General features: G+C 44.7%; 1 protein-coding gene across 1 annotated transcript in view; it reads left to right on the top strand.

The window, feature by feature from the left end:
- Positions 1–12,188, top strand: part of Slc38a4 (solute carrier family 38 member 4) — a 39,551-nt gene that overhangs the window by 23,129 nt on the left and 4,234 nt on the right. Inside the window, exons 7-14 of the mRNA XM_050131273.1 lie at positions 63–144; positions 231–313; positions 420–478; positions 1,254–1,529; positions 1,663–1,742; positions 2,855–2,955; positions 5,801–5,925; positions 11,104–11,295. Coding sequence (XP_049987230.1) covers positions 63–144; positions 231–313; positions 420–478; positions 1,254–1,529; positions 1,663–1,742; positions 2,855–2,955; positions 5,801–5,925; positions 11,104–11,295 — 998 coding nt within the window. The remainder of the gene's footprint in view (positions 1–62; positions 145–230; positions 314–419; positions 479–1,253; positions 1,530–1,662; positions 1,743–2,854; positions 2,956–5,800; positions 5,926–11,103; positions 11,296–12,188) is intronic.

The raw sequence follows: 12,188 nt of genomic DNA on the forward strand, positions 1-12,188 counted from the left end.
TCCAGCTTATGTGGGATGGCAGTGTGTGCATCACCACTAAGCTGTCCCTTTGTCCATTCCAGCCATGTCAAGCTACCTCTTCATCATTAAATATGAACTGCCTGAAGTTATCAGAGCATTCATGGGACTTGAAGAAAACACTGGGTATGTCTCACATTCCCTCTGCGACACCACGCGGCTCATTCTGCTAGTCTTTTCTGTTCCCAACACCCTCTCTCTTTCTCTTCTAGGGAATGGTACCTCAATGGCAACTACCTCGTCATATTTGTGTCTGTGGGAATTATCCTTCCACTCTCTCTCCTTAAAAATTTAGGTATTAATTCACTAACTGAAAGTATGTTTATCTTTACTTCATATTCTATTAGGCAAGCTTTTTTAGACGCTATAGTCACCTTCCAAAATATTTCTGCTGATCCTAGGTTACCTTGGCTATACCAGTGGATTTTCCCTGACGTGCATGGTGTTTTTTGTCAGCGTGGTAAGTGTTTTGTTGACATGATCCTTGTAGCTTGGAATGCGTGCCATGTTTCATTAGTGTCCTCATGTTTGTCCACGGATTTCACTAGCATGGAATAGTTCTTGCTTCACAAGCAATTTTATTGTATTCTAATTTGGAATGAGAAAGGGACAGTCATGGGTTTAAAAATAGTTGAATTAGAATGCCAAGGTCATAGCACACGGTATGTTCCAGGCAGGCTCCCTGGGCGGAACTTTAGACAAAGGACTATGGCAGTGACCCAGTGTCTAAGAAGGTGGAAATAACAGGCGTGAGTAGGCTGCGGCCACGTCTGTCTGTATTCGCCATTCTCCCTTCCACTTTCTACCCGTTAAGAGACTTTGACCATAGCAGAGTTGAAGAAGTCAACTCAAACAAAGGAGAAATTTCTTGAAATAGCGTAGATGAGAAATTTGCAAATCTTTTTCCCCTCCAAAGACGTAAAGGAAGAGGAAAGAATTATTGATGACTTGTGTCATGAATACTTTGATGTAACGAGGAAACTATCTTTGATGTAATGTCATAGAAGAGTCGGAAAGACCTGGGAAGCCTGGGACTGTTGACTAGAAAGTAGCACTGGCAACCACAGGTCCAACTCTCTCCTTTGAACAGAGGCTAGGACTCTCTATGGTCCAGCAGTCTATGGAGAGCCTGTACCCCTCAAGTCACATAGATGGATTTTTATTTTATTATTTCCCCCTCAAAGCTTGACAATTCTTTTGTTTTTGTTGTTTCAATGTTTAATGACTGGCTATAGGTGATCTACAAAAAATTTGAAATACCCTGCCCTCTGCCTGTCCTGGATCACAATGTTGGAAATCTGACGTTCAACAGCACACTTCCCATGCACGTGATTATGTTACCCAATAACTCAGAGAGCACTGACGTCAACTTCATGATGGATTACACTCACCGAAACCCTGCAGGGCTGGATGAGAACCAGGCCACCGGCCCTCTTCACAGCAGTGGAGTGGAGTACGAAGCCCACAGTGATGACAAGTGTCAACCCAAATACTTCGTTTTCAATTCCCGGGTAAGCGATAGGTCCCTGCCCCCTAATAGGCTGAGCGGTGCTGTGGTCACTGAATTTTATTTCACAAACTGAGAAGCTCTGGAATCACTGTCTACGCTGGGTCTCCAAATATGTATGTTTGTTTGTTTTACAGACCGCCTATGCAATCCCAATCCTAGCATTCGCTTTTGTCTGCCACCCCGAGGTCCTACCCATCTACAGTGAACTTAAAGAGTAAGGCAGCCATCATTTTAGCATTCTCATTTGATTTGTAAATGTGTCCATCTATTCAAAGATGCTTTATGAGGAGGCCCATCCTATGGCTTTCTGAGCAGAGATGGTTTGTGCTACCGCAATTCATTGGTAATGTATTTCAGCCAAGGTTTGAGTGAGCCCACCTGCTTGGCTTTGCTTCCTCTCCTGCCGTTCTAGCATGACAGCTCAGGGAATGATTTCCCACAGTGGGGGAGGAGATGGTGGGTGCATTGTGGATTTTGTTGTTTAGCTGGAAATGACAACACTCGTGATAACAAAAACTTAGAGTCAGGGCAGCCTTGCCGAGCAGCTGATGCTACTTGTGGTCAGTTCCTTGCATGAAAGGTGTTCACCGGCAGAGACAGCCTTGTGTACGCAATGGGGACACGAGCTAGTTCCTACCAGTGCAAGGATCTGTAATTCATTAATAATCATCTCCTTTGAGGCTGCAGACATCGCATTTGGTCTGAACTCATTCTAACCGCTCGGGGGTCAGGCAATGGTTCTTACATCTTTAAACCTGAACAGAGAAGATGCCTTGTGTGTGTGTGTAAACCAGATAAGTTCTGATTTGCTTCCTAAACTTCTGGAACACTTTCGGCTCTTTGGGGTCTTAGATTTACTTTGTGAATCACATACAGTATGGACTCCGTAAGTCTGAAGATTGGGTGGTGAGTGCTCACTATACTGGCTTCTAGAAACTTCCGTGGGACAACATAAATTTTTCTCAGTATTTCAAGCTCTTGGTAGTAGGGATTTGCTGACTCCCTAGGTTGTTTTCTTCAGTAAACTCATCTCAGTATGAAATGGAAAAGCTTTGCCATAGGGGCCGGTTTAATCCTGGCCATTTAACGTAATTAAATTAATTAATTTTCTGTGGACAAGCTTACTCGACATTAAAGAAACTACAGATTAAAGGAACACTGTTTAAGAGAAATGAAAATAAATCTTCCTTAACTCTGTGAGACAAATTTAAACAAGTTGTAAGCTTTATGTCTGAAGTTTGCTTTCATCATTTTTTTTTATTTTAATTTTAAGTTATATTTAAAGAAGTTTTTTAAAGTGATGCTTGGTGTTCGTTTTCTTCCCAGTCGGTCCCGGAGAAAGATGCAGACAGTGTCCAATATTTCCATCACAGGGATGCTCGTCATGTACCTGCTTGCTGCTCTCTTTGGCTACCTAACTTTCTATGGTAGGTCACCCTGTCGCGGCCATTCTCTTTGTGATTAGACTGGTCATTCACCTCGATACATAAAATTGTTTTTCATCCCTTAAGTGGGTGGCATGGTCTATATGTAAATCGTGCATTCTTGATTGACACTCTATTTAGCCTTGCCACTTTCCAAAGGAAATGGGCTCTGGGTCCACCCGGCTAATAGATTCCAGCAACTGGGGAAGTCATGTATGATTTGTTTGTTTGTTTGTTTGTTGTTTAAATCTCTCTGATCCCAGCTAGGATGATGCTCAGTAGATAAAGTATTTCACCTCCAAGCAAGAGGACCCAGGTTTGGATTCCCCGATGCCCAACACAAATCCAACATGGCAGTACCGGCTACAGCGCTAGCGACAGAGACAGGAGGATTCCGGGACTTGTCAGCTAGCTAAGCTAACAACAGCCCTGAGCTGTGAGTCACTGAGAGACCCTGCCTCAAGCATTTAGGGAAGATGCCCAACACCAGCCTCTAGCATCTACATGTGCATGTGTGTGTGTATGTTCATCTTTGTGCATACACTTGGACACACACACATCACAAATCCCTCAAATCAAGTTAATTTCCTTCACGTATAGGTGATATTTCTTTGTCTAGTTTCCCAGACTAGTTTAGGCTAGAAACAATGAAACTGAATCCAACTGTATACAGTAGAACTCTTTTTAAGGAGAAGTGGCTGCCAAGCAAATCACAAAAGCCCATAGTCCTCAAGTTTGAACCTGCTTCTTCTTTAACCAGCCAGTTAAAGCTGGCATCGTAAGCAGGGCGGTGGTAGCGCATGTCTTTAATCCCAGCACTCTGGAGGCAAAGACAGGAGAATTTCTGTGAGTTTGAGGCCAGTCTGGTCTACAGCGTGAGTTCCAGGACCGGCTCCAAAGCTACACAGAGAAACCCTGTCTAGAAAAACAAAAACAACAAAACAAACAAACAAAGCTGGCATTTTAGAGTATTAAGTAAAATGTCTGCTTCATTTTAAAGTTCTGTTAGAGTAATAGCTTCCTAAGAAAAAGGATACAAAAAAATGTTCCTTCAATCTGGGATTATTCTAAATTTGTATGTGCTTATGTATGTATGTATGCATATATGTATAAACGACATGGCAACAGTACACACTACACATTCTGTCCAGCACCTTAACTGTAAACAAAAAATTAATATGATTTTCTCATTCCATGAAGTATAACCCAGGAGAGAAATTATTTCAATCAAATATGTGTGCTATCATATATTTACACAGTCAAAGTGTCAATGCAAATAGGCATTCTTATTATTTATTTATTTATTAAAGATTTCTGTCTCTTCCCCGCCACCGCCTCCCATTTCCCTCCCCCTCCCCCAATCAAGTCCCCCTCCCTCATCAGCCCAAAGAGCAATCAAGGGTTCCCTGCCCTGTGGGAAGTCCAAGGACCACCCACCTCCATCCAGGTCTAGTAAGGTGAGCATCCAAACTGCCTAGGCTCCCACAAAGCCAGTACGTGCAGTAGGATCAAAAACCCCATTTTTAATAGACACCTCCAACTCTTTTTTGAGCTCTGTTAGTGAGTTGTTTATTGCAAGACACACAACACCTTGGAAACCATTTCAGTTATTTTAAAATAGAAAAAGAAATATGCATATAATACACACACATGGAGTTTCAAAAATAGACTGGAAAGTTGTAAGAGTAGCTCTTCCTCCTCCTGGACCTCAACTTCCTCTTTACTGATTTGGTAAACTTGAATTTGGTAAGTTGAATGTGTGGCCGACTGGGGAGGAAATGCCTCAGAGAAGGGCCATCATTTGCTTAGGTGTCTTTCCCATTTGACTAACATTTGACTGGTAACCGAGCACTTGCTCCCAGTTTGGCATTAGCCTCTCACTGATTACAGGTTAGAGAAAGTCAAGATCAACACCACCGAGTGTGTTTCTGCCCCCTGTCTCATCTTGAGAGGGATAGAGGGGAAACCGGGCTACGTATGACTTCATATACATCTATGTGCTACTTGTGTCTTGATTTCATGTGTATCTATGAGCGTTTGTGTCTGGCATTCTGCATGGCCGTCTTCAAAGAAGGCATCAGATAAATCTTAGAATGATTCTGATTGGGAGATCCAATAAAAATCATGCTTTCATTCTCACATGCTTTTCTAATGAATTTCATAAGACGAACAACCCTTGAAATCCTCAAGAAGACCTGAGTTTAGATTGCCAGCACCCATGTAAAAGCTGGGTGTGGAAGCCTGGTGTCAGTAACCCCAGTGCTAGGAACCAAAGAGGCAGATCCCAGGGTCTTGCTGGGTGACAGTCTAGCCGAAATAGCAAGCTCACAGTTCAGTGATAGACCCTGTCTCAAAAAGTAAGGCGAAGAAGTGATTGAGAAAAATGTCTCAACATCAACCTCTGCCCCCCCCCACATGTGCCCACACAAGTGAATGCACATGTGTGTACAAGCACACGCACATACACACAAACACAGAGTTAGAGCGCATCAGTCCTACAGTTCCCACACTAGGTGCAAAGACGCTGCTTCAGAGTTAGCTGGACAGACAGGTTGAGGATAGAGGTGCCGTGGGCGGGACAAGCTAGTACAGCTTAGGCTTTTTCCTTTTTTTTTTTAATCCGAGCATGTCGTCCTGGTTTGTGATGCTCTCTGCAGCAGACAGATTTATTGTGGACCAAATCACATCAAGAAGCTTAGCAGCCTTTCATGTAGTAGCTTTACAAGCTACAGAACCGCCTGAATCCCTAGGCCTGGCCTCCTCCACTGTCCTGTTTTTCCGTTACCCTGCGTGTTTCTGTGAGTAGCTGGTGCTGACTCAGCAACTCCCCCAACACTTCTTCTTGCAGGGGAAGTTGAAGATGAATTACTCCATGCTTACAGCAGAGTCTACACATTTGACACCCCTCTGATCATGGTACGCGTGGCCGTCCTGGTGGCAGTGACGCTAACTGTGCCCATTGTCCTCTTCCCAGTAAGTACACTGAGTCCTGAAGGATGAGTCCGTTGTTCTGACTCGCTGTGGATTTGGGTGTCTGTGTGTCTGCGGTCATGGGTCCCAGCCGATTTATTATTTTCTCATAGAATTTTGGAGCCACTTAAAGTTGAGCACTTAGTAGATAGACACAGTCAGTCATTTTAGGTAGTGTTTTTAAAGTATGAAAAAAACCATGAACCTTATTTTTAAATTCAAATGAAGAGCAAACAGAGCCTGGGCTGCCACCTATAGACTAATATAATATAATGTAACTTTTTCTGCCTCTGGAAATGTGAATGCCAGCGCCACTTAAGCTAAGACCACATTGCATCTTGCCAGCATCTTGAGGTGTTTCCATTTGTTCCTCAGAGTGTGCCAAGATCACATCCAAAGCTCGGGTTATTGAATCTGATGTCTTGGTGGCAAACAGGACATGGTACATCATTAGGTAAATGATATACCAGAAGGGAGTTTTTTTGATCTCTCCCACCAAAACTGACACATGCCTTCTGGCATTTGAGATTCCTGCTCCTTGGCACTAGTCAGGGTTCCGGTTTGTCATGGACTCACCACAGCAAGCAAGTGGGGTGTGTGAGGACTGCGTGGCAAGAATTAAAACGCCACCCGTGGACAAACACAGGTTCTCCTGCCTGCCGACTGTGCCCCTTTCATAAACACTCCATTCACTCGTTCATTTTAGGGGGGTAAACTAAGTAACCCGGAAACCAGCTTTGCTACATACAAAACGTTCCGTACAAGACTCAGCATAAGAGAGCAACTTAGATAATGTGCTGTGGTCACTTTAAGAACTGCTCGCGTGGTGACGTGTACTTTGCCACATTCCTTCCTCATGAGTGCATGAAATCAAATCCTTGTCGCTATCACAGCTAATACTTTACTCTGAAATAATGCCTGGCCTCTATTCTATCTAAGAGCATTCTGAACGTCGTGCCTGGAGCTTTAGCCTAAAGTGAGCTCTGACTGGAGCGGGATGTTCTGTAGGACGGCATTTCCGGTTATGCCGGGAAAAGCACATCCAGGGTCCTTGTGAGTTTTGGCATACCAGAAACATTTGCACTGTCGATTAATGGTTTTATGCAAGGAATCTGTTACCATCTTTCACTTTGCTTTACTCGCAAGCCCTTGATAAGGAAGGATTTCCCTAGCCGCAGTCTTGAGAGCCTGAAGGGCGTGGCGGTGCTCACACAGCTAGTGGATAACTGTTAAGCTAAGGCAAGGCTCGTTGCCAGAATGGGAAGTAAAAGCCAGTCTTGACAAGTATTATATCTCACCATTGGCAATCCAACACTCTCTTAGAAATTCTAATCCTGTGTAAGAGTGAATGCCCTGGGCTGAGTCTGATATCAGGAACTGTAGTAGTTTGTCAGTGCTAGAGGCCATTAAAATTGAAATTGGCCATAAGAACCAACATCCAGGAAAAGGACCAATGTCTGCCATTTTCTGGGCATGGCTTGGCCTTTCACTGCCACAGTTACAGGGAAATGTTAACAGTGGTCACAGACAGAATAGTGGCCAGCAGAGTGGGCAGGCCGGCAGGGAGGGTCAACAATGCTGAACATGAAAAATGGTCTTCGGCTGAATCTTGCCTTTTCTGAAATGCATGAACCACCTTTTCTAGTTTATTCTGTGCCTTGAATCCATGGGAATGAGGGTCTCGGCAAGGGAATAAAATGGTCACAAGTGTGATAAAGTGGCGACCTCCATGTCCCAGTCAAGTTCTAAGAGGCCAAATTCTGATGGGCTTCTGATAAAGCGGTCGATACTGTGAATAGTGTTTTTATTTGTTTCATGTCACTTGGGGCCAGGATTTCAGTGAACCAAACGCAGGGCATGGCTCTCCTACCTACACTGTGTGGCTTCACCTGGAGGGTGTGGGTCTCCTGCATGGCGCAGCTCACCCAGAAGGCACGGCTCACCTGGAGGGCGTAGCTCTCCCAACAGCTTTCTTTGCATTCAGAAACACTTGGCACCCCTCCCCGCAAGAAACTTCTTTATCTGCCATGGTATCCTCCCAAACAAGCGACAAAGCAAACCTAGTCTGGGTTCAAATCTAGCATTTTAGCTACTGTTTCGCGTCCTTTCTCTTACGAAACTAGGTCCCCTGGCTCTTTCTTAGATGAGAGGATAAGTGTCGCCTGCTCAGATTCCCTTATCCTCTTTTTCATCTCAGCACAAGCGTGCAGGAGCCACCTGTGATGTTTATCTCTGATGCCTGTTGGACAGATGCAGACGCGAAGTGAATGAAGGCTAAATCTCTATTAGTAGCTTCGTGCGGAGCTCCTTGGGTGTGGGATAGGCAGTCCACTGTGGGATGCACCTCCTTCCAGAGGATGGATGATGACATTTGCAACTGTGCTTCCCTTCCTACGGCAAGGTTCACGTGTCACCACAAGGGACAGAAAAGCAAGTAGCCTTTATTGTTTAGCCTAAGTGGACAGGCTCATGCCCTACTGGAGTATGTTCAGAAGGTCATCTTTCAGACTTTCCGGCACTTGCTGTTCATCTTCCTACAGAACAATCATCCCTTTTGCATGTCCTGCCTCCAGGTCTCTGAAGTGTGCACAGACAATGGTACAGAAATATGGTTGGCACTGTCAGGAACTGCAGTGAGGTTGGTACTCTCGAGATACGATCCCCAAGCCATCCTGTACCATGAAGAAGGCGTCATTTCTACTCAGTGGGAGAATCTGTGTTTATGGAGAGGCAAATCAAGGCTGTTCCTTTCTTCTTGACTTCCATATCTGTGATCTTCACTCTGGCACCCTACATTAGCACAGAGCGCCTCCTAACAGACTGTGCTCCGGAAACTCTGCAGGAACAATTAGCATTCTACCCAGAAAGTGCGTGGAAACTTCCTCGTGTCATTCTGTGTCAGGCGCCCTGACTGGTGCTGGGGACTTCCCGGACTTGCAGCATCTGACCCACATTTTCATATCCTTATCAGTTTGCATCAGTAGATAAAGGGGCACATGGGTAAGGGCATGTGAGTAATAAGGTTGAGCTGCCTCCGTTGTCCTGGTCTGGGTAAACAGAGCTGCCCCAGCCCTTTGGATCCACTCTCTCATAACAATGGTGCTGTAACAGGGAATGACCAGTTTTCTTCTAACCCTTTCCAAGGCTCCTTTCCTCTGCCTCCTTGGCACTATTGCCCTCTTCAGGGGGCTGTTGACATTCCATGTTCCCTCAGTCCTGTACTCACCGTGAGAACAAAGCTTTTGCCGTTCACCCCAACCATTTTGTGTCTTCTCGTTTCAGTAGGCCAAACCTTCATTTACCACATGACCTTAGGAAACTGTGTTTGTTCTCAGAGGCCCTGAGCATACAGGATTGCCCTTGACTTGGCCTTTTGTTTGCTTGTTTTAACCTGAATGCTTTCGTTTTAACAGAAACAATATAAATGCGTGTGTGTGTGTGTGTGTGTGTGTGTGTGTGTAGCATCTTCATAAAACACAAATCTGCATTCAGCCTGCTTTTTTGTAAGTTTCCCAGTCAATCATACTGAACAACACACACCCCTATAGAAAACTCACTGTAGGTTCACTAACCCTGCCTCTGTGAACAATATTGGACATTGTTCACAGGTCATAATGTCCCAGTTACTGGGGAAAGTGGCATCAAACTGCTGGCCTTCCTTGAAGTGCTTTTCACGGTGAGCTTCTTTCTCACTAATTTTTAAAATCTCTCCCAAAGTCACTCCTAAACCATTTGTGAGCCCGTGTGTGCAGTTTGCCACTCTAGAAATGAATTCCCTTTGACCTACACAGATGGCTCCCATTATCCACGGCTGGTATGAAAGGAATGCCACAGGAGAAACTGCGGGCGATTTAGCTTGCATTTTTCCGGGCTGTCCATACATGTTTCAAGATGGAGCTCACAGTTGCTGCTTCTGCAATGAGTTCCTGTCTCCGCGCCATTATGAGGTCTCGAGACTGGAATTTTTTGGTGGAAATAGATCCCATCACTTCTGAACATGGGAAGCCCTAGCTGAACTCAAGGGCTTACTCACTGAGAGACAAACAGAGTACCCCAACTAAGTCCAAAGAGTGTCCTCAGAATTGATCCCAAAGATGAGCATGTCTCTGTGTTGGGCTGTCCAAACCCAAAAGCTCTCAGTCCCTCTCCCGCAGCGACCTCTTTGTCTGGTGACACCATAGTTCCTTGAGCTCTGCCGCCAGCGGAGCCTCTCTCCAGCTTGGCGCACTGACTTCAGCTGCTGAAATGAGGACTGGAATCTGCAGGGGACCCCGAAGGGAGTGGAAGGATTCCTGCTGTCAGTTTAATTCAGCGTTTCCTGAATGCCTGCTATGGGGAAATGACTGAGCAGGACCTCTGTGGAATGCTGGGGTTATTGAGTCCCACTGTATGCCTTTTGTGGGGCTGTAATCTATTAATGTGAGGGGAGGAGGAAGAAGGAGGAAACAAAAAAAAGCATCACTTTTTTTTTTCAAAATACCAGTGGAAAATGTCAAATAAAATGGAAAATTAAGAAAAAGCCAGGTTTGCAGAATTTGCTTTATAGTCCGTGCTATGCCATCTCAGTGTCTATGTCCGATGCCTAGGCTGGTCTAATGAGAGTAAGACACGGTTAGCTAGCAGCAAGCCTTCACTGCCCCAAGTTGCACGGAGCTGTTACTTCATCTCTTCGGCCCAAGATTACTTTTGAACAAAGAGTTCTAAGATCCAAGAAAATGGACACTTGGTATGCAGCCAAGGAAAGATATCACTTCAGACATGACAGATCAGTGTGAAGTTGACATACAACACAAATGGACCTAATTCTGTGGAACTGTATGAACTTAAAGCAGTTAGGATGGCAAATGCTCCTTTGTGTGTTTCAACATAAGGAAAATGTGAGAAAAAGCATCAAGATGTATCTTTTTGGTGGTGGGGTGGGAGGGGTAAAACAAAATGCTTTAGATTAGAATACTTATAGTCATAGCGAAAATTAAAACAGCCCAGCGGTGGTGGCACACACCTTTAATCCCAGCACTCGGGAGCAGAGGCAGGCGGATCTTTGTGAGTTCAAGGCCAGCCTGGTCTACAGTATGAGTTCCAGGACAGTCAAACCTACACAAAGAAACACTGTTTTGAAAAAAACAAAACAAAAAAGTGAAAGAAGTGATCAGGTCTGTTCTGTCAACATCCTCATTGCAGATCCGGACCTCCGTGATCACACTGCTGTTCCCCAGAAGACCCTTCAGTTGGGTAAAGCACTTCCTGATCGCCGCAGTGATCATTGCGCTCAACAAAGTCCTTGTCATCCTCGTGCCCACCATCAAATACATCTTTGGATTCATAGGTAAGTTTCAGAAGAGCTTTTGTTTGATCAGTTCCAAAGTATGCCTCTTTAAATGACAATATGAAAACAGTGCTATGCGGACAGGGCTCCTGTCCCTGTCTGGCTAAAAGGAATTTCATGAGCCCCTGCTGGGCTCAGTGACCACACTGGCTGTGTTCTATGTTAGCAGTCACCTATAGCCATTTTGTTCAAGTGCCCTTTCAAGAGATAAACTGAGCCTCAAAGAAATCAAATCACATAACTTTTGGTGGACAGAGGATTTGGGCATGGCCATAGCTCTGTCTTCAGGAGAAAAGTAAGGGCTGACTACCATATGTTGTAATAGGAGAAGTGGGGCTGCATCCCCAGTACCCCGGCTGCCTGGCTAGCTTATGCCCTGAAATAACAACACACAAATTGTATTCTTTTAAACACTGCTTGGCCCATTATATCTATCCTCTTCTAGGCTAACTCTCACACCTGGACTAGCCCATTTCTAATAATCTGTGTAGCATCAGTCTTACCGGGAAAGATTCTAGCCTATGTCCATCCTGGGTCGGAGCTTCATCGCATGTGCCTCAGAGAGCAGAGCTATCACATCTGCTCAGGAGAGGGGAGCATGGTGTCTCTGCTCTCACTTCCTCTTCCTCCCAGCATTCTGTTCTGTTTACTCCACCCACCTATGTTCTAACCTATCAGGGCAAGCAGTTTCTTTATTTAATTAACCAATGACCTTCCTCCATCAACCATATACTCACTCAAGGCTGTAAGTGCCAGCTGGGGTACTCAGGGTGTCTTTAGAGGAACTGGAGGCTGATAGCCCTAAACATCTCATTCCCTTTAACCGCATGATTTGTTGGTGCTTTTGATTTCTCAGTCCAGGCTAAGGGTTTACTAGATTTTTAGGGCAGAATGGCATTTTACCTTTTTTTTTTTTTTTTTTTTTTTTTTTTTTTTTTTT

Source organism: Alexandromys fortis, unplaced genomic scaffold (genome assembly GCF_014885135.2).
Source record: "Alexandromys fortis isolate MF-2015 unplaced genomic scaffold, M_Fortis_MF-2015_v1.1 scaffold_28, whole genome shotgun sequence".
NCBI classification, from domain to species: Eukaryota; Metazoa; Chordata; class Mammalia; order Rodentia; family Cricetidae; genus Alexandromys; species Alexandromys fortis.